This window comes from Melozone crissalis, unplaced genomic scaffold (genome assembly GCF_028551555.1).
Source record: "Melozone crissalis strain CALT ecotype California unplaced genomic scaffold, PUWL_Pcris_2 ptg000045l_1, whole genome shotgun sequence".
NCBI lineage: Eukaryota > Metazoa > Chordata > Aves > Passeriformes > Passerellidae > Melozone > Melozone crissalis.
The window spans coordinates 17,193,735-17,217,006 of record NW_026535823.1 but is presented as its reverse complement, the minus strand read 5'-3'; the positions used below and the strand labels follow the sequence as shown (position 1 = coordinate 17,217,006).

The window sequence follows — 23,272 nt, the reverse complement described above, 5'->3', positions numbered from 1 at the left end:
CAGCCTTTACCCCAACCTGAACAGACTAACACTGGTGCTTAGATGAGCAGCTCTGCAGCCCTTTAGCACAGACTGCCAGAGCCCCTCAAGCCACACAACATCAGACTGGCATCACAAAGTGACCCATTTAATTTACCCTCTTCTACTACATTATTTAGAATTTTGGTAACTCCAGAGAGGGGGATTTATAGTTCCTTGTAGATAATGATAAAAAATACCTGTATTTCCACACAACAGAAACCAGGAAAACAAATAGCCCCACTTGAGGACTAGAGGCTAAGAACAGCTAATAGTACTCTATTTTTAAAAAAAGATTATTCAGCCTGTTATCAACCACATAAACAATTAATTTAATAATCAGAAGAGTTCTAGAACTCCTACTTATTTTTTTAACTATACCACAAGGATCTGATGCCAGCAGGGCACACAGTCTGTTGCTGAAAACTGTTCATCATCAATAGAATCTCATTTTGGACACTGATCAGCCTAGAGCTCACTGCTCTTCAGACACAACCTTGCATTTTTATTTTAGTATTACATAAAGTAGCTCACAACTGGGGCCTTATTAATTAAATAGAATTAACTAGGGTTTTAAAAATTATTTTTATGAATCTAGTAAGAGTCTCTTGCTAATGCAAAATTCTGCACGGTATGGCTTCACCTTACAAGCATTCTTAACAACACTAGATAAATATCATTTGCACTTAATTGATTTTTTCATTTGCTAAACAGCCATAAAATATGGTGCTCTCACAAGCACCTTTTTTGGTGAGAAGGGTAAACAAGCACTCTATTAAAGCATTATAAACATTCAAGGTGATGTGATCACTTCCCTCTGTTCTGTTTCAACACACTGCTTTAAATCTCCAGTTTTCACATCGTATAAAAAAGCTCCACATGTATCCACAAATTCAGAAATTTGTTAGTCTGCATACACTATTTGTTTGCAGTACACTTCAACATCCCAGTTATCTTTTCTAAAATCTCTAAAGTATTTATTCCTCCAGACTTTAAATGTAATGATGTAGATTTTTCCACTTACAAGAGAATAAATTTCAACAAGAAAGCTAAACTTAACTGTAGCAATTTGTACAGTTAAATGCCTGACACCACTAATTTAATGACAGCCTTGACAGAGCTAGGATGGCCTTGTCTGAGGCCTCTGTCTTGCACAGTTGTGCATTTTTAGCCCATCTATTCTATCAGAACATTAACAAGCCTCATGTGTTAACTCTGAACTCTGTGCATCCAGGAAGACAGACATTTATTCATACTTTCCACCAATCAAATGTAATGCATCTGTGAACAATTCAGTTTATTGCAAGTAAATGTACTTTTACTTAAGATCATGAGAAGGTTCTAATCTCAAGCAAGACAAACCAATTCCACAAACTTAATTCACACAATGCAAATAAATGCTTCACATTATAGACATTTATATTTTCTTTAAACCTTTTTATTTAGAGATTTTTCTGGTAAGGAGATATACCATAGGAAAGCAATTTCACTGGCAGTGAGGTATGTATATACTCTACCAAAATACTCCTCTTGCTTTAACTGCTTTTAACTTTATTTACATATAAAGAAAATATCAATGCATATCCTTGGCTTAACTACAGTATCTGTTACCCTATATGAGTAAAATGAAATGTTACTTGCATACAAAATTGATTTGTAGAGGAATCTAATTTGATTTAAACAAAAATCATGTTCTGAAGACAGTTTAAATGAACAAACACAATTCATCATGACCAAGACACCTGCACCATATTTCCATCCTCACAGCACATTTATTTTAATAATTCTGTAAGTAGGTCCTTAGCATGAGCATAGTGTTACAGTTTTCATACATATAATCACATCCAAAACAAGCTCTAAAATTTAAGTTGTAAACATTCTCTTCATATGTGGAAACATTTCAATCTGTGTTTGAATTCTCTAAAATTATCAATCTTTTAAACAGAATTATAAATGAAAAGCCTACTCTAACCGTGTAGTGAGCAATGCTTATTAGTACATTTCTACAGTGTTAAATAAAATAGTAGAGGCAAACTTCTGTAAGCAAGTCAGACTTTAAGTAAATTGTCATAAAAGTAACAAACTTGTTAACAAAAAGATGCTTTGTAATAAAGAAAGTTGGATTGAATCTACTATGATACAAAAACATAAGGGTAAATACCATCTTTGTTGACAAGTAGGAGGTAGCATGGATGCACCACTTTATTGTCAGTGAGAAATGCAACTGAAGTAAAGAATATTTCCTTACCACAAATTTCCAGTATTATGTACATATTTCTCTTAGAAATTTGTTTAAACAAGTTTCCCTCCACTTTTTAGTACAAAAAGCCTCATGTGATTTAAAAAAAACACTTACACACCTAGATAGAATAGTACTAATTGCCCTATTTGAACGAAACAGTCTCTCGAACTATGAAGTACATGGTATTTAATGCCCTAAGTTGAGTAAAATGTATTAGCAGTTCTTGGTATTATACAAAACACTACATACATACAAACAAAATATAATAGTATCTTATTTTACTATGTAATTCTTTTTGGAATAAACAGAACCTTGATTTGGGTAACACTGAAGAGAACGTGGTTTCTTTGTTTTATTAAAATCTGTCCTTTAAGTACCCATGTGCAACAATTTAAAAATGGCTGCCATACATATAATGGTCTTGTATTGATAGTGAACACAGTAACTGACAAAAACATAATAAACCTTAAAAACACATCTTCCACCCTATATAAAATATAAAGACTACTTATTGTAACTGTTAAGTATTCAATTTATTTTGATGTTACTGTAATCCACTTCCTCTATTTTCTCTCTTTAGCATTTATAAACATAATTTAGTGTAGCCATTTATTTTAAAAAATGATGAAGTATTTCAAATTTACATCCAATTAAAATTTAAAATGTTTCTGTGTTCTATGATGCTGCTTCTGCCATCAGTAAAGAAAACGAAGTTTCAGTAATTGAAGCAGGCTTTTTAAGTAGAGATGTGACCTCAACCATGCCAGCTCCAGTCCGTGGAAGATTTGCGTTGACAATGTGTCGCTGCAAGTGCTTTATCCAGTCTTCTTGAACAGACAAAGGTCCTCGAAAGACCAGACCACAAAACCTATGCAAATATTAAAATTAATCCATCAAGATACATCTATCTCTACTGAAAAATTATAAAACAAAGACAGTAAGAGGAAAAGTCTTAATTTTCTTGAAGTTTGTTTGTACATGTTTTAGCTGAAAAACTTAGTAATTGAGTTCATTAGTAGTAACTGTGAGCACAAAATCCTGCAGCTTATACAACTCACATTCTCACACTCAATACCAGTAATAACAATCTGTTTTTCTTATATAAGGTTTCTTTTGAAGGACAGAATATTACTCAGACACAACCAGCAAGATTTTAGCTGGCAGAGAAACTACTGGCAATCTAACACCCAGGTGTGACTGAATCAAATCCTCTCGTTCAAATTAATAAAAACAGGCAATTCCTTTCCCCCGTTATTATTCAATTTAATCACAAACATTTATGGATACAATAATGAAACTCTTTATGACTAACATTAGTAAGCTCTTAAGAATGTATTCTTCCAGTTAAAGCAACACTATGTACCTGCATCTGAGTATGTAAACTTCATCAGCACTATGAGGTAACGGCAGCATTTTCTTCTTGCTTCCGGATCTTGACCTTGACTTCTTTTGTTTACAGTCTAAAGCTAAGAAGAGAAATTTTCATATGTGAAAGTAATACTTCAATGAGTGTTAGTCAAACAGAGATATTCATTAAGTATTCCCTATGGCAATAATGAAAAGACATCTACCTCCTTGTTTTTCTGTAGTTAATTATAACATAAATCCAAAAGAGTTACAGTGTATTTTAAGAAATATACTGGCAGAACACATGAAGCTGTTTTTTTTAGGTTAGCATTGTGCTTGCTCTTTTAAAGACCAGATAATTGACATTCAGCATTAAACTGTTGTTTTAGTATCAGCAAGCACCTACAAACCTATTGCAGAATTATACAGAAGCAAAGCACCATTGGAAATTCCCTTTCATGCATAAAACACTGTCAAAATCTCAGAACTTGTTTTGTAGTTCAAGTCCCATCGTAAGACCACTCATGTTCAACCAAGTTACAACTTTATGAAGTTGTAGCTTCCAGCTAGTACAATCAGGAATTTCTAGTTTGAATAAAACACCTGCCATTTGTTTTCAACACAAAGCAAAAATTTGTCCTTTTGTTCTAAGAGTTTCAAAGGAAGCTTCCCTTTCACTCCTGTCTGAATTCTAATGAAGCATACAAAAACTATGTATTAGCCCTTGGTAGTGGGAGCTGGTATTAGGACAATCAACAGGGATGGCAAGGCCACTTTTTAAATTCAGTCTAAGCATTTGAAACTGTGTATGAAAGTAACGTGTGTGAACAGGAAACATAGCAAATGAGTTCAGATAGCTCTGAGGTCTGTATCTCCCATAAACAAATGTAATGGAAATCTGAAACAAAACCTGGAGGTTCTAAGAAACAGCTGAAGTGGGGGATGAGTGGATTAAACTGAATTAATATTGTTATGATGCAAACAGCTGACAAAGCTCAAGAAGTTTGTGACGGCTTGAACTGAGAAGTGTATCTAGCTACACTCTATTCCAAAACACAAGACACCAACAATGTAACTCCACACAAAAACTTTTGCAAACAACCAGTTACACCACTTCAACAAAAACTCCACAGAAACCATAAAGACAGTACCAGGTGGTATTCTTGATACCAAGAAGGCATAATGTTATGCTACTGAAGCATCTTAACAGTAAAATGGGGAAAAAATTTGTTACACTTGGCTAAAGTTTTGACTCCTAGAACATGAAACAGAAGAATTAACCTCTTAGCATTCTGAAGCATAAGACATTGTCTGGTGAGGTAAAACATGTTGATTTAAAGAACACACAGTCTTGATTGTATCCTTAATTTTTCTCATGCCCTCCAAATCAGCACCTCTCAAGCTTTTACCTTGTAGCCCAACTTTCAACTTGGTAGACATACTAGATGTTTTCCATTTCTATCCCCGACTTAAGGATTCCTACCTATCTAAAATTCAGAATGAATATCTAAGGTTTGAAGGTATCAGAGAACCAATACAATAAGTGGAAAGCAGACACCAACCTAGAGAGACTTCTTCAGATCAACATTAGGAAAATGAGGCTTAAGAGCATTTTTTTTCTGACAGCAACAACAAAACCAGTCTGCATAAAAAGGCAGTAACCCAAGGTGGCATGGGGGAGAGAGAGAGAGAGAAATGGCCAAGATGCTTCTGGAAAAGCATCAAGGGATTCTTAATACTTCATTCTCTCAAAAGAAACATATTCTTCATTTAATTAGGAAGAAAAAAGCTAACTATCATATCAGGTAGGAACTACCACATGTATAAGTGGTAGTTTTACATACCACAACTTCAGTAACACCATCAGCAACATAAGCAGATAAAACACTGGAACCCAGACACCCATGCTTTGAAGAGAACTGTTTGTAAGAGGCACAACTTATCTGCAGCAGTTACTGCAGCAAAAGCTTTGCCTTTGCCATCTCCTGGAACATCATGGGGAGAAGGGAAACAGAAGCTGGTATTACCTGAATGCAAACGTGTCCATGAGCTGCACCTGATGACAAGTTAGTTGATGTCAGTTTATATGAGTGGAAAAAAAAAGAAGCAATAGTGACAACAGACTCCTCCTAGAGAGGCCAACCTGCACTTGGAACAAGAACTTGCTGATTTCCTTGAGGTTGGCAAAGACATTCATTCTCATCAAGAAATTTGATTCTACTCACATGCATCTGGAGCATTTCAGAGAGCTTTCTCTTTCCTACAAGACCTGCGTTGGTCTTCTGCAACAGATTGCTGACGCCTGATGGGGGTGTGTGTGTGTGTATAATCTTCTAAGAAAAAAACCCCTCTGAACTACTGTGCAATCAAACAACAGCAACACTGACAGAAATTGCCATAATGAACCAGGAGAGGCAGTTTCTACTTCCTTGAAAGCTACCTTTTCTATGAACATTGAGAAAACAAGAAAAACAAAAGCAAGGGCATGTTCCTTCAGCCATTTATGATGGAGACTCCATATAAGGAAATTTTACAACAAAGAGAAGAAAATACCACAGTAAAAGATCACGAAAAAGGACTCAGATTATGCTATGAATTCTCACAGCAAGTTAGCTAAATTTGAAAGTAGATTTGCCCAAGGAAGAAGCTGTTATAAAAGACAGAAAACACTAAGAACACAAATCCTGGGTTCTGCAAGGGTCATTTTTTTTTCCCTTCATCTTCTGAGATAGTGAACATATCCTTTTACATTTTAGGGAGCTCAAAGCAGCACCAGTATGTTTTGAAGTTACTCCAGTGAAGATGGAAAGTGAGTGAAGAAGGAGGAATATCTGAGTAAAGCTCATTGAAAACTACAATTCAAACAGCAGTTATGAGGCATGTGTACCAGTAACCATCACATTAATTTCATTTTGTCTATCCAGAGAACAACAAGTTTAAATACAGTCACATGCACAGACTTGAGTACTCTGTTGATACAATGCTTACAAGAAGTTGCAAACATCAACTAAATCACACAATTGCCTCAGCCATTGCCTCCCCATAAAGTAGCCATGTTCCGACCAAAACTCAGTTCCTGCTTTTTCTATGCCTTTACTGTAACAAAACATGACCTCCTCAGAAAGTCCTTTATCATGTCTGGGAAGAGACCAAGGATAAATTAGATCTAGTACGCTGCATGGAAACTGCAGCAAATTGCTATAGAGAGGTAGGAACTACTGATCATTAACAGCTACTCTGTAGTTATAACAGCTTCCAAACTATCATTCCTCACTCTCCACAAAGGCCTACTTCTTTTTGGAAGAACTCTTTCTTTCAAGTTTGGCCACCTGGTGTTTCCTAGTTGATAACTGAAAAGCTTCTTGCAAACAACTAGTCACACAACATCCTCAAACTGCTGATACAACATGGTGGAGAAACAACCCATTTAAAACAAAAGACTATCAAACTTTGGAGCATTCTACTTGAGATACTTACGTACAATTTCAGAGCACACTACTTTGAAAAATATATGCTAGGTAAAAGCACTGCATACAAAAACCTCTGTGATGACTTATCAAGAAAGACTACAAGCAGATGGACACGGGAAGTTCCAATGAGCATGCCTAAGTGAACTAGACAGGTCACAATTAGATGCCCTTTCATGCCATGACATTTGGTCTGCAGTTCCAAATTAAAATGCTCTGCTTCCTGATGTCCCCAACAGGAAATGCTTCTTATTTCAGGAAAACTGAAGCTGGGTCTTTTATTCAGGCTTCATTACTTTTGTCAAAGTGTACATAAGCTAAAACAAGTTGAATAATTTGACACAGAAATGGAACTAAAACATTTGAAAACACTGCCAAGTAAAAAATAACGAACTATCTTTCTTGTACATTTAGTCACTAACTTTTCAAATTCAATCACTTGCTATCTATCCTCATCACTACTGCACAGTGAAGTACATTAAATAAACCCCTCCTATCATTTGCTCGCTGTAGGATTTTCTAAGATGCTGAAAATGAGCTCATCATGCCAGTTGATTAGTTATGGCTGTAACAGCACAGAACAATGACACACAAAGCCAGTGGATCTCAGATTCCTGCATACTTGATATGCTTCCACCACAAACATCCCAAAGCTATAAGTTTGACAAAACAACATTTGAAATTATCTGAACACGTAACAGCCCTCATGAACCACTACCTCAGTCACACCATTGGCTTGAAGGCCAGACTCCTTGCTCTGTACTTTACTGTTCCCTCCCAAACTTCTGACAAAGCAGTCTCCACCTATAGAAGCAGAGACCAAAGAAGAAAGCGGTGATTTCCAGAAGATGAAAGCCAGTAAGAAAAGACTGAGTATGTGAACAGGGTCAACAAAGAGAAGATGTAAAAAGCCAGGGTTCAAGAAAAGAATCAAGAGACTTGGGGAGAGCCAGGGCAGGAGGGAGCAAGAGAAGCCCAGAGAGAAAAAAAGAAAGGAAGCTGAATATACAACTGTACGAAGAAGAGTGAGATGCATTTTGAAGATTTTGTGTCGGTTTGTTCAATGCTCTGAAGATACTCAGAAGAAAGAAACAAGTTGATCACCTGCTATGAGAAACACCAATGTGTTGCTATACATCAAAATAGGCATAAAAGGAAATTTAACATCTATTCAAGATGAGCAATTACACTGTTAAAAATTGGACTGAATAACAACAACAAAAAAAATTCCAGCCAGACATCTGAAGACACAGGTATTTGTTCTACAGTGGATCTTATGCATTGGTATAGGCACAAATAAAGTTTAATAAAGATTAACCTCAAACAGCCAACAGCCTAGGAACTTGCACTTCTAGGACGTTTTTCTTCAGTCCATTCTCCAAAGCTACCATTATGCTTAACTATGTCTACTATACTGCTAAAACTGTCGAGTTGCATTTGAAAAGAAAAATAGGCTAAGATTTAACTAAATATGATGACATTGCTGACTGAAGAAGCAGGACACCTGCTGGAAGAGCAATATGGTAACAGTCAATATCAAAAACACGTGCAGACAAATGGAAAATCTGAGACTAGTACATAAGCTAATGTAATGCTGGGAAAGGCCTCACTTTGGCGGCATGCAGGGATCTTGTATTTCTCATGTTATTTCTCCTAATAAATAGTAGTGCCTAGACAGGTCCCATATCAACTGCCAGATAATCAAGTGTTCATGTTTAGACATTATTTTATTACAGCAAGAAACAGAGATAATTATTCAACTGATGTGATTTATTTTTGGTAGTTATGTTTGCTTTAGAAGACGTAAGAAAGGCTTAATGAGAAGCAACATGTATAAATATGTTCTCAATGTCTCCATACAATGGTTGAAGACCACTGAAGGTTTAGCTGTAGCTGAGGCCCAACTGAAGACATCTCAAAATTGCTCTCAACCACAACCATCTTTTAATAAGAAAACCTGAGATCTAATCAAGAGTAACACTCATAACAAGAGTGTAGTTGTGTGTGCTTTAAAACTAGTGTGTACTAGTGAAATCTTGCATTAAAATAATTCTCTTCACAAAACTTGTATTATAAAGTGGAATAGCAAACAGAAGAACTGTTTAAAGCATAGTTTTTGGTCTGCAAGCCTTGCATTAAGCTTGCCTGAGTGAGAAGTCACTGAGCAAAGCTTACAAAGTTCACAGAGTTGCAGCAGAGTAATGACTATGTTGCTGCAGATAAACATTGGTTGCATGATGTTACAGCTAGAACTCAACACTGACTCCTTAAGTCAATGGTTCCAGCGAGAGGCCTTTATCCATGGTATAAGTTATTTATCTGGCTTAGCTCCAGCTTCTGAGAGCAAAACATCTTTTCCCCCAAACTTTTGTTTCTAACCTTTTATTTAAACCTCGTTTCTAACCCCATTTTGTTTCCAACCTAATTCAAAACAAACTTCTAGGTCCAATGATAGAAGACTCATGAGTTTTCTTTCCATTCTTGTAAGAAAAGTGGCATCTGTTCCCATGACTATGCAACTACTTCACTAGCAAAATACGTTTCTTAGAGAAAACAAACAAAAATACCCTAAAGTACCTAAACCAGCTTCCTTCACTTTTCCCACTCAGCAAAAGGGAAGCTAGGTACAAAGTGCTTGTCTAGGATTCAATCTCTGTACTATCCTATTTGCCAGTGTCTCCTTCAGTGATTCACTGTTAGTAATGTGCAATTTAAATATACAGCTATTGAAAAATACTTCCTCAGGAAGTCTATAAGAAAAGGAACTTACCACAGGACTAATATAAAATCACAGCAGTGGTAAATGAAGTTCACTACTATCAGCCTTCTACTGAATAAATATGAAAATTTTCAGAATCACTGACTAAAGGCATATTCTTCTACATGTTAGGTATTACTGTATCTGCTGACTTCCTTCCAAATCTCCTTTGTTATGGCACTAATGTAAAGCAACAGAAGACCTGGCAGCCACAGGCCTGTGTTACAAAAATATTACTTTTAGCCTTTTACAGAGAAAGCCTGCTACTCAGTTTGTCATTCTTAGCATAATGAATTACATTTGCAGCTCAAAAAAGGATTACACATTTTCCAAGAGCATTATGTCAAAGTCTGTGTTTGTTGACACAGAAAACTGAGGGTTGCCCTTCTTAATTACAGAATATTTCAGGCTTCATATCTCCAAATTTTCCTCATTATATTGCATCTCTGCTCCTCAATTTGCTGTTGACCATGTGAAGTCCCACTAATCTCAGCAATAATCCAAGTAAACTCAGAAACTGCCTACAGCCAAGCAAGCTGCAGGTCTCTGAAAACAAATCAAAATATGGCATATTAGAAGAATTTCAAAATGAAGTGTGTTTTAATAAAGAATATTAATAGCAGTGCCAAATGCTACTGTACTACCCTCACTCAATGGCAGAGCAGGTAGTTTTTGGATTGTGAGCCAAACAAGATATGAAACCAACTGCATATGATATGTTGTTAGAAATATACAGAGTGTAAAATGACTTGCTTTTCCTATTTTACTGAAGTATTCTTTGTAACTGTATGTACTAGACAGTAAAAACTACTTGTTGTATCGTTGCCTTTTTCCTCCCCACTGCTCTCATTTCTGAGATACTTTGAAACGCTTCATTTGAAGGCCAACTATCTGGTTGGGAAGTTGCGATATCATAGGATAATGAATTTAAGCAACCATCTCTTAGTTTTGCTTACATACCTTAAATGTTGGATCCAAAATCAAAGACTAAGAATGAAAATCAGACATGAGAGTGGACAACAGCAACATACGTTTTCTTACAAGTTGCTGAAGTTTTATGGCAAATTAATTGTTTACCGGCAGAGGCTTCAAAATTATTTTGAATTAACATATGCTTTTGTCCAGTCTGATGAAGAAAATGTATCATAGACAGACTTGCTTTTACATCTGTAACAAAACATACCTGTCCCAGTCAAAAGTCCAGCACTCTTCTTTCGTGCATAAGCGCGTAAGTGGTTGGACAGGCTAACAGCACTTGTAAACGTCGTATTGCAATGCACACACGTTCTAAGCTTCACAGGCATACCTATCATTCAAAAGAAAACTATAATCCAGTTCTCTCTTCAAAAAATGAAATTCTCAAAGCGTTGTAAAAAGTTTTCTGCAATAAAGATGGTTTAAAATATATTCACTGCATTGACGCAATTGTTTAGTATATTAGAAGGATCCAAGTTAACCGTTATTAGTTTTCCACCTACAGCTTTAAGCCAAACCATGTTATTTGAAAAAGAACAGAAAGGAGGCAACTTGAGCCCAGTAGGCTACTCTGCATTTAATACCTACTACCAAGCTCTTACAGATCTCCACATAATGAAGCTCTAATTCCAAAATACAGTCCTGCAATTTGAATAGCACAATTCTGTTGAGAAATTTCAGAGCTTTCAGAATTTCCAATAAAGAGAATTTGAAAAGTCAAGTTGACAAAGTGGTAATTAAAGTGTTTTACCCGTAAGACTAAAGCACTCAATGCTAAAATTAGGCTGCTGTTGAAGGCTCAGAGAAAAAGGTGGTAAAACACACCAGTGAGCAGCTGTTAGGCAAAACATTTGTTCAGTGCATTTTCTATTCATTACTTTAGATGCACAATTGATAATGAAACTAAATGATTTGAATGGTTTTTTTGCCAAAATCTTTGTGCTAAATAAGTATCAACAAAGCAACATGCTATTTATCACACGAAAACAATGAAATGATACTGAATTCCTCACTTACAGACAAAGAAACCATTATAACTTATCTCCTGCTCAACTTCACCATATTTCTCCCTGCATTTTATAAAAGATACATTGTTTTGGTGAACTAATATTTCAGGTTCTCTACTAATAAATTAGAAGAATAAATGAAAAAGCTAAAACTACTCAGCTGAAAAGTCTCTGCAGGAAAGAAAGAATGCTATTCTCCAGCAGCCCACAAAAGACATGCTGTTTTTCCAGGCAAGTTACAGAAGAAGAACACCTGTTGGTAAAAGCTTTTATAAAACTAAAACCAGAATTAGGAATATTTGCCTTTTTTAGGAAAAAAAGAAGATTTTCAACTTGATGTTAAACATTTTCTTATTAACTCAACTGGCACAGTGCGTTAGTCATCAAATTCTGTTACCTCAGCCACAGAAAACTATCGGGCCCCATTCAGAACTGTTAGTACTACGCAAGCATATGTTTATTTTTACTTGGTTGTTCATCATAACCAAACAGGTTCTACCTAGTATTGAGCAGTAAATATTACACAGAAAGCAAAACACAGTGTCAGGTTTGGCAAACTAGTCTTGAGCATTATTTTTCAAATCATTAAACCTGTCAAAGATACACTTCCTTTATTAAGCAATCTCCTGTCTTAAGGGACAACCACAGACATACAGAAGACATAAAATGCAATTCTTTTCCACTTCTACTATGTCATTTTAGAAAGCCACTCTTCTTAAGAAATTTATTGCCACACACTTTTATAGCCCCTAAAAGAACTTCTGAGCACATCAGATTGTTGGGATTTTTTGTTTAAAGAAAAGAAAAGAATACAGGTGAAAAAGTAATAGGCACTGCCAGTTTTACAAACCTGGTTAATAAAAAGAAAAGAAACAGCACAAAAAAAAAAGTCAGGAGTATAAAAATAAGATCCTGCTCTCAAGTCTTGAGAATCCTGCAGCATTGGTGGTGTCCAACAAAGAAACCGGTAAATGCAAGCTCTACATACACATTAAAAGGGATGTTGTAAGAGTTCCCCAAGACTAGAAATAATTCTCATGTGACAAGTAAGTTAAAAACATCACCCTAAAAGCCTGTTCTATTAGTATACAGAGTAGCTAGGAAGTTGATTGCAGAATTGTTTCATTAGCACAGTTCTCAGTGGAGGGACAATCTAGGTCCTTATTGGTCAGAGGCCGTGCATTGGAAAACTGCTGGCTACAACTGCATACCAGCAAAGCTTGACCCAGCACAGGTTGTCACTCAGGATGGACAGGCCCTAAGCAAGCATGAGTTTCTCACAGCAGCCACAATTTGCAACAAACAAGAATCAATCTATGTTATAAGAGTATCTTTGCCTAAAACCATCAAAATTAGTTGACAGTGATTTACCAATCTGCAGTATTATGCATTTATAATGGTATCAACAGTTCTGTTAGTTTGAGCAAATGCTGCCTTGCACAAACCTTGAAGACTTAAACGCAGTATTCCTAAACCAGCTGTTTTACCACCCAAAAACAGGGTTGCAAGCCCAAACATTTCAGAACTGTTAGTCTACCAAATATGCATAGACACTTCAACTTGTTTACTGCAGGATGTGTCTTCTTCCTTTACTGAGGCTCACTTTGGGTTCACTTTCAATTTGCATGCCCAGGCATATGCAGAACAGGAACTATATTCCATGCAAAAACCCTTCAGTGCTGCTGATGGGTTTTTTCACTTTAGGAAAAACAAGTCAGAAAAATTTGCTGTGCTACCTCTCGCAGCCAAGTGTCCTCTGGAAATGAAACAAGAATTAAATGAACAGAATCCCAAATAAAATACTCTGCAGTTGTACATTTTCTATGAATTATATGACTTTTTTGGAAATGTTGTCAAGAAACACCTTCTTACCTGACTGCATAGTCAAGTCCATTTTTTGTGGCTGATACATCAATGGACTGTCTTCATTTAATGGAAGAACACATTTCTGAACAAACCTCTTTCTTGCAGTTTGATTATGAATCTTTTGAGGGGAAATATCAGGATTCCTTTCTTCTCCTAACCTCTTGTTTTTCAGGAGTTCTATCAGTGTAAGTGACTGATTTCTTTTTTCATCATGCAGTACTGCTTTTGTTTCATCACATTCATTTAGGAAACTCAGCCCTTCTTCCTCTGATGCAGACACAGATATATCTTCAGTCTTTAAGCCATTATGGTATGCTTCAAGAGGTATAACATTCTGAGATAAAAAGTCATCATTTGATGCAAATTTCTGAGCAACAAATGGTCTGGGAATAATACGGCGACTGTTCAAAGCCTTTAGGATTTTTTCATACTTCTCTTCATTTTGCATCATCTCATTCAGAACACAGATGGGAGACTTGTGTGCATCCCACTTGGTTTTGCCAAGCCTCTTCAGGTGTCCTCGCACATGATTAGACAATCCAATTTTAGTATCGAACCAGCCACCACACAGCTGACATGTATGCTCAGAGGAAGTTTCAGATTTCTCAATCGCTACAAAGAAAATAATTACAATGTTTTTTGACAATTATATACAGTTAAACATGACAACTGCAAATCACAAGAAGAGAGGCTTGACAAGAAGCTAAAGCGAGCCTTGTTCAGTGCTCAATAAATCCCTTTGTCCACCCAACTTCGTACCCACATAAAAAAACCAAATCTTACCTTTTCTAACACGTTTAACTGGAGTCCCTGTTCCAGCTCTTTTAAAATGCTGCATTTTGTCACTTGTTGCTATCTGTTCTGGTGAAACAACATGACGGGCTTCATAGCTTAGTCCAGCTCTGTGAAGATGTCCTCTTACATGATTGGACAAGCCAACACCTGTTTCAAAGGTTGCTGGACAGTATGGGCACGATTTCTTTTCAAGCGACAAATCAGTCCAGTGGAAAACTGAATTATGCTTTGGCAATGCTGATCCTACATTTTCTAAATTCTGAGGATCATGCAAATCATGCAAGAAGTTACTACCCTCAGCATCTTCGTAATACTCAAAATAAAAGCCATCATTCTGCTCATAACCAAGTGAAGATCTATCACCAGCTTCATTATCTTCCATTTTACCTTTGAATATGGGGAATAGGTTTACATGCTCCTGATTAATATCACTGTAAGATTCATCCTCCACAGACTGTGTAGTGTAATCACATAGTTCAACATTATCCCATGAACTTTCATCCTCCGTTTCATAGCTGTCTTTTTTTTCAGCAGAGTTTAGTTTCTGTAAAACAACAACAGTCATTTTATGCAGAAAATCTGGATAGCAATCCAAATCATCTCCTGTAACAGAGCCTTCCCTCTTGGATTCTTTAACCACTCTTTTTACAGCTACATGCCTATGATCTTTACAGCCTTCTGCCCTTTTGCAATCAAGGCTATTTGAATCCATGACCAAACAATTATTACTTGATGAAGAAAATAAATGCAAAGCATTGACAGATTTGGACTCTTCCTTTTTTAAATGCAAAGGGTAAGAGTCACTAGATTTTTTAATAATCCTGTAGTTTTCATATTTGTGTCTATATAAATAATTACTTTTTTTGGCACTAGCTTTCTGCTTTGCTGCTTGATGAAAACATTTACGTTTTTGGTCAATGCTATTTCTAATAAAAAAGTTCTTGTTTGTAGAATTTAGATTGCACACACTTACAGATGACTGTGAAACGCTTTTCCGAGCCTTCTGTATCCTGTAGGGTCTCTTGTGAAGTTTTGCGAAGTTACTGGATTGTGAAGTAGAGCCAAATGATCTTTTTGCATCCTGTTTTAAAGCAGAGTTCTTTGGAAAAGTAGAAGAATGTCTGATCAACTGTTTTGTCCTGCTACGAAAATCTAAAGATTCTTCTATTATACTGCCTTTTCTTTTCTCTAGTCTAAGATGGCTACCAAAGGGATCAAGGCATGATCCTGAATGCAAATATGCCATGTGTTTTTTTAAAATGCTTCTAGCTGAAGTAGCAAATGGACACAGCTTACACATATAGGTCGATGACTTTCTTGAGGATCCTAAATAAGGATCTTTCAAGGATGCCTTTTTCTGAGTTTTTCTCTGGGACAAGTCACTACCAATAATTGAACACTTGACTACTGCTCCATGAGCGATCCCTCGATGGCATTCCAGTTCATTTTCTGTCACAGCCATGAAATTGCATTCCTCACAACAGTAATATCTTTTATCTTTTTCATGGGTCTTTGCATGCTGCACAAACGTTTTGGGACAATTGGTACCAAATACACACTGTGGGCATTGTAACCGTGCACTCCTACCCTCATCCTGAAGTTCTTTCAGCTCACGGATTTCTTCCATCAGTTTCTGCCTTCTTTCCTGGTGAATTATCATATGTTTAAGAAGGGAATTACGATCTCGGAATGTCCTTCCGCATTCCCTACACGCATAGGGCCTGGGGACATTGAGATGCCGAAAATGACTGTTCCCATCTAAATGGTACATCATATGCCTATGCAGATGTTTCTTCTCTCTAAAATTCACATTGCACTTTGTACAGGGATAAAACGATGGTTCATCAGTACTGAAAGTAGATGGTGGTTCAGAATCATTCTCTTCACATTTGTTTTTCAAAGTATTGGATAGAAAAGTGCTAGTGTGAACAGGAGAAGTATCTTCTGCACAGTTACTAGTGGGACTATAAATGAGCTGCTGGATACCATCAACAGTTTCCAGCTCTTCATCTGTAGATTCGGGCTTTACTTTACTCAGTGAGTATTTCTGTGGTTCTACTATTTGTAGCTCCTCATTCTGCTCTAAGAATTCAACATTTAACAGTTTTGATTTACTAGGAATACAACTGGTATCATCAAAACAGTCTTCAGTATAGCGTGTTATTTTACTAACATCCATTTTCCTTTTTCGCTTCTTTTCTAGCCCTACCTTACAGTGAACGGGAGACTTCTCTGTTGTTTCTTCATTAGTCATAAGAAACTGTATAAACTCTTTCTGTGGATCCCAGCTGGGATCACATCCCGATCCGAAGCCACCTGTACCTGAGGAAATGCTTGTTAATGTATCGACACAATCATCTTTTAATAGTAAATTTTTATCATCCTCACAAACTTCTACTTGGTCTACTAAAGTGCTATCTACACTATTTCCTACTGTTTTCTGTGAATCACAACCAATTGAAGCAGAGGTAGGTAGATTTTTAATGGAATGAGTCAGGTTCTTAGCATGTGCTACATCAGGTAACAAAAATAAAACCTGGTGCTGATTGGATTTCTGTGTTGTAGTCTTCGCAGGCAGCTGCAGATCATGAACCATTGTCAAAGTTGAGCAGGAATCTGCAAGATGACCTCCAGGCTGTCCAGTGGTTAATGAAATGCTGCCCTTATTCATATTGGAAGTCTTTGTTGAGGTGGAGTGTGAAACTGGTCCATTAACAGCAGTTCCTCTAGACAACATAAAGTTTTCACTAGAAACAGTAGGAGCACCAGTGTGTATAAACAGAGAAGCCTGGCCTCCACTTAAGGCTTTTTCAGATCTGTCCCTTGATAGCTCCTCAGTCAGAGTCAATGTATTGTTCTGAAATGATGTGTCACTCTCTTCTGGTTTGGGAATGCCACCTTCTTCCTCAGATACAAAATTATCATCACATAGGATTTCTTCTTCTTTAGCACCAGTGACTTCGGTATTTGTCTCTAAATCATCCATATTGCTGGTCTATCCATTAAGTACATTTACACTAAAAACAAACAAGAAAAAATCAGGCAATTGCAGAAATAAATAATGACAACATTAATTTAGAGCTCTTCTTCAGGATCACTCTTCACACTGTATTCTAAAAAGATGTTTTGAACTTGTCAAAAATCTACTTTTCATTTAGGATATCCAGAATATTTATAGTGAACCAATGAAGAAAGAAAAAAACCCACTATTTTTTGCTATGCAATATGAATAACCATACAGCAAACTAGTCACTGACAAATATCCCAGTTCAAAGAAACCTGAGACCTACACACAAGCAAGATGGGGAAAATCAGATTGCCAAAACAAAAGCAAATGCATTCTATATGTACGTAAATATAGATTATCTTCAGTTGTTCTCCAGAAGTAAAAGTAAGCAGTAAAGGCTACCCAGACATCTACTAGCAATTCTGTTGTTTTTTTTTTTAACATACTTTCTTTAGGAAACTAAAAGAGTCTTTACATTTCTCAAGGTAGCACTTTTTTTGAAGTACTTCCATACAACTGACCTGATGCTGCATGGAAGCCTGCAGAAGGGAAAAACACAATGAAGCGGATTTTGAGTATCTGATTAGTGACACAGACACAGCAAAGGATCAAACTCACTGAGGAAACTAGATGTCTTCCATTTCCCTTCTTACAAAAGGACCCTCATTGCTTTAAAACAAATAAATCCCATTTGCTTAGAAGGCTATTTTAAATGATAAGCAAATTAAACAACATCTTATCAAAGGTGGGGGAAAAATACTGTAAGAACAAAACATTTCATTAGGATCTACCTACCAGAAGAAGTCACTGTGTTGAATCCAGAGCATGACACTAACAATATCTTCCAGTACAGAGAACTACTGCATATTAATTCCCCATGGGTGGTCTTGTCTTTCTACAAGTGACTCTTACTCATACATCTAATCATCTATTCAATGCTTAGTGAGCACAAAGGAGCTGCCTACACAAGAAAATCAATGTGTGACCAACAGAAATGTAAACTTTAGTCTACTCTGGCATTCACTTTTTATACAGGTCCTCAGAACACAGTGAGCATAAGGCATTACAACACCTGGGAGTCAGGACATGTATATTTTACAGAAATCACATATTTTACCCTTAGAGAGTACTACTCACTTTGATATTTTGTGAGATTTGATTCCTGCAATCACATAGTTTCAGTTACTAATTAACATTTTGAATGGAACTCAGTTAAAAGGAGTTATTACCTAGACTCTTTGAATTAAGATGTTATAACTCACAACTAATATCCATGGCTTCCTGCAATGGTCCTTTATCGAAATCCAGGAAGACCACTTTGGACATCCTTTTTTCCTAAGGAGAGAAAACAACCTAGTTAAACAATTTTCATCTCCAAACATAACATTTTAAAATATGTCCAGTATTTTAAACCCAACGGAATGACAGCTATCCACACAATTCAAAGCTAAGTACAACATCACAGAAATTCTATTTTATTGCACTTGTTTTGTTTCAAATCAGCAAAAGGACAAAACAATCACTTAACCTCTTCTGAGTTTGTAAAAAACAAACCTTAATGTAAGGTAACTTACTTTTGCAGATAAAAGTAATTCTATTTGGAGCACAAATACAATGAAAAATTAAGTAATTACAAAAGTATTTCCCTTGTTACTCCACCACTGAACTAGCCAATTTAGAAATGCAGCAATGCTCACATCAGAGGCATAATAAATGTTTGAAGTGTGTGAAATATTTCATTGTATTATTATCTATAACATACCTTTACGCAAATGTTCTACTGGACACCCAGTTCCTCATCTTGCCAAAAAATCTTCTTAGATTTTTTTTCTTTGCTTTGCTGTTTTGAGACTGGTCATTTTTCACTATAATAACGACTTCCAATAAGATCACATCCAAAGCTATCACCCTAAAATGGTGATAATGCACCACCCAGCAGGAACCTTTATATCACCTCCTTAAGTTAGAAATGGGCAATGCAAACATGTGCTAAGAATCAGTAATGCAAAAGTCAATTAAAAGAAGTGAAGCCTACAATGATGCACAACAGCTCCAGCAATTTTTCAACTCAGAAATGTAGGCTTCATATAGTATCAGGCAGCAAAGTATAAAACTGTTCACAAAACCTTGGTAAGAAATTGAGTAAGACAATTTTGCCTGGAAGATGTGCATTTTCCTTGGTTTATTGCTGCAGAAGCAGACAAAAGCCTGCTCAGTCAACCTGAGAGCCTGTATTAGCTTTGCTCAACAGGAAGCAACGTTGCTAACGAAGTGGTAAATTCAGTGTTAATGAGTGGCTTCACTGTTACCACCTCTGAGGTAAAACCTTCCATGTTCCAAGTTCCACCCATCTGTTGTGGTGTGAGGGGTTCAGAGGAAGAACAGACGCTGCCCATTTAAAGCAACTTCACTGGTACCCCTGAACAGCGGGGAGGCAGACTGAGAACACCGTGCGGCTTGGAGCCTGCAATCCTCATTATCAGAACGTCGTCTCAAAACTGCTCACAGGTTTACAAGATGAAGACAAAATTATGTTGTTCTACATACAAAATCATACTGCTAATGAATATTAGTATTAAAGCTGAAGTGAAGAAAGGGCTAAGACACCCTGTGGTCACCATTAAACTGAAATTCTCCTCAGAGTTACCAGAGATATCTAAAGCATTACCTCATGCAATCTTATAAGAGACTCCTCTCCATACTGTGTATTTATGGAGATTGGGAACTATTGATGATTAGAAGTCTTCTGTGATAAAACAGGTATCCCTACAGATTTCAGTCTTTGAATCAACCCTGAAATGCTTACTGTATCAATAATATCACTGCTACATTTTAATAATTTTCAGCTAATTATCACTTTTATTCTTATCATCATGTATTATTATTTTTCCAACTATCAAGTTGGTACAATTAACTATTTTTTGTGCAGGACAACAACAATAAAGTTAACAGTTTTAACAGTGTGGCATTAAAGAAAACAGAAAATGTACTTTTAAATTATAATAATTTGGTCTTGTGGTAACACTGAACTAAGACGCAATAATTCAGTTACATTATCTACTCCACATGCCAGAATTTATGCAGTAACAATGACAGGTATACTGAAGACACAATGCCATGTTTTTTGAGGAAATATTATCATCTAACTTGTCTCTTGAGAAAAAAAAGAAAAATCATTCATTGTAACTAAGATGTAACCAAGGCTATGCAAGACACTTCGCATGCTTCCATCAGAGTTTTAAAATTATCTTCTCTATACCATATCAGGAATACAAAATTATTAATTGTGTCAAAATATAGAGCATTTAATACTTGGTGTATTTGAAAAATTAAAAATTGAGATCAAACTTCCAATTTCTTGAAATACTGCTTATCATATCCATTACCAGGACTATAGTACCTCAACTAGACGTTTGAACTAATTTTTATTTAAGCATCTAGTGCAATATGCCTAGGAGATATATACATGTAAAAATGGTGATGGAAAGTGTATGGTAAAGCCTACACAAGTATACACAATTCCAGCTCCTACCTTTGAAACACACTTTATCTAAAGCCTAGGTTGAATTCAATTATTTAAATTCAATTATTCAGTTAAGCCTAAGAATAACTGCAATGCACTTAACAGCGTTATTCTTGGTTTACATGCTGTGCTATTTACTATACAGAAATTATTTCATATTCAAAAGTAGAAAGAAACCAATTATTTATTCAGCTAAGCCACATTCCACTCTCTATTAACTGATTTGAAATCTACCTAATTTTAAATACTGTTTTTATTCATAAAGTATCAGTTCTAAAAATCATAATGTGTTCTGCAGATATGACTGCCTGTGGCCAGACAGTCTGAGCATTAAAAAAGTGTAAGGTCAGATCTATCTTCAAGCTGACAGATCATAATTTAAATGCCTTAAGCTAATCTTATTGTCTTAAAAAATCTTGAACATCAGTATTTTTGCAAACTATCAGCACTTGCTATAACACCCTTACTACACTACATCTTGAGGTTACTACAGAAGAAATGAGGTGATAATTGCATATTAACATAATTATTTGGTAATCCCTCCAAGCAGGCTTCCTAGGTCACTCAGTAATTCAGATTAGATGCAACCCTCCTGTCATCAGATCTATGCTGTCCACTTTCTGTTCATTAATAATTCTTTTTGATAGGAATGTACTTAAATCCATTGTTCTATGTACATTATTAATTGTATTTATTACCAGTAGGTTTACGACCTTTCCAAGTTCTTATTTCATAACTACAACCTTTACTATGCAGTAGGGTCACACACCAAATTAGGAGCACTGCCTTCATGCAATGCTAGCTCAGTAAAGCTTACACCTCAGTGCAAGCCCAGTGTCATTTCATAGGGATTTACAATAAATTTGAAAGCACACTGGAGCCGAAAATTAAGACAGAAGAATTTGGCTGAGTTTGTGAAAAGCATTTAGTGCCTTTATGTGCTCTGATGTCAAGTTTCTCACTAAATTCATAACTGTGAGCCAATGAGTTAAAAGCACAGAGCAACTATTAAGCAGCACAAACACTTAGAAGCCATCTCCTAAATGGTTTGAATTTCATCAGCCTAATTAAAGAAACTGAAGAAATCCAGTGTCTTTCAGCAGTGCTGTAACAAAGGCAAAAACATACTTGTCCTGTGCTAAATAACTTCTCATAAGTCTAGTTCTTTAAGCAGATATGTGAATATTCAGGACACTCAAGGGATTGTTCAAATATTCAAGACAGAGGAAAGGTGCTTCAGGTTTGCACTGCTCCCATTTAGATTCTTCTTTGAGACTTCATTACGTAAATAGAGAAAACTAACAAAACCTACCATTTTTCCACAAGTGTCCCTGTAATAAAGCTTTCTCAAGTGATAGATTGTATTAAAGGTGATGGAACCAAAGTCACAGATTTTTAGACAACAAACAGAAGACCAGATAGAGTTTAAGTACATCATGGTACAGGACTAAAAAAGCATCTCCTTCCATTTTGCACCATCAGTCTATGCTTTAAAACCTTAATCATGGCAAACATCAAACACAGAACTTCTGCCAAAAGAGGAAGGTTTAAGAACCTCTGGAAAACAAAGGTTTGTACAGAGTAATAGAGGAACTGGTAGTGTACCAGCACAAACCAGCCACATCTTGAGAAAAAAAGAACAACTTTAGAATTCAGCTGCATAATATTTTTGCCTCCTCCATATAGTAATGCACAGAGTTTATGCCTCTGGGGCTTTGGGTATTATCTAGCAATATTAATGGCCGAAATCAATAAAATCATGATACTCTGATAATTAGAAGAATACCTATTACTTGTTTTCCAGTTTATTTTTTTTTAAAAAGCTATCGCACTCCACCCTCCAGATGGAAATAAAACCACAAAGCCTGACAACTGGAGGTGAGTCAGTGACTCACCTTGCCTTCCCTCAGCTTCCGTGTTTGCAAATTCAGTTGTTGAAAATACATTTCTTTCTGCACAGCTGAAACATTATTTGTAGATCACCTTACTTAAGCTTTGAAATCTACAAATGAACACTTCTGCATTTTTTCAAACCTCTGCAGTGAAGAGACAGCTTGTTTAATATGCCTAACACCACGAGTACTGCCCTCCCCACCTACTCTACACACAGTACACAGTTATTAATCTAACTACAACATGAAGAGTTCCATTCAAAACTAGTTATCTTCAATACAATTCAAATCCACAGCTGTTCACATAACAATACGAACACTGGAAAACTCCTATAGCTAACTAGACCGCCATATAAAATTTTTTTTAAGCAGTAT

General features: G+C 36.2%; 1 protein-coding gene across 7 annotated transcripts in view; it reads right to left on the bottom strand.

Moving 5' to 3' along the window:
* Positions 1 to 1,291: 1,291 nt before the first annotated feature.
* The window catches only part of ZNF644 (zinc finger protein 644), a 71,077-nt gene continuing 49,096 nt past the window's right edge, over positions 1,292 to 23,272 (bottom strand). For 4 of the 7 annotated variants that reach the window (XM_054285575.1, XM_054285572.1, XM_054285574.1 and 1 more), the window contains exons 3-7: positions 18,712 to 18,817; positions 14,464 to 17,492; positions 13,687 to 14,292; positions 3,624 to 3,726; positions 1,292 to 3,128 (exon numbers count right to left, since the gene is read on the bottom strand). In XM_054285575.1, coding sequence (XP_054141550.1) covers positions 2,936 to 3,128; positions 3,624 to 3,726; positions 13,687 to 14,292; positions 14,464 to 17,461 — 3,900 coding nt within the window. In that variant the 5' untranslated portion in view covers positions 17,462 to 17,492; positions 18,712 to 18,817 and the 3' untranslated portion in view covers positions 1,292 to 2,935. Of the gene's footprint in view, positions 3,129 to 3,623; positions 3,727 to 11,015; positions 11,139 to 13,686; positions 14,293 to 14,463; positions 18,818 to 23,272 lie in introns of all 7 variants that reach the window. The other 3 variants (XM_054285578.1, XM_054285577.1, XM_054285573.1) reach the window with 3 other exon arrangements.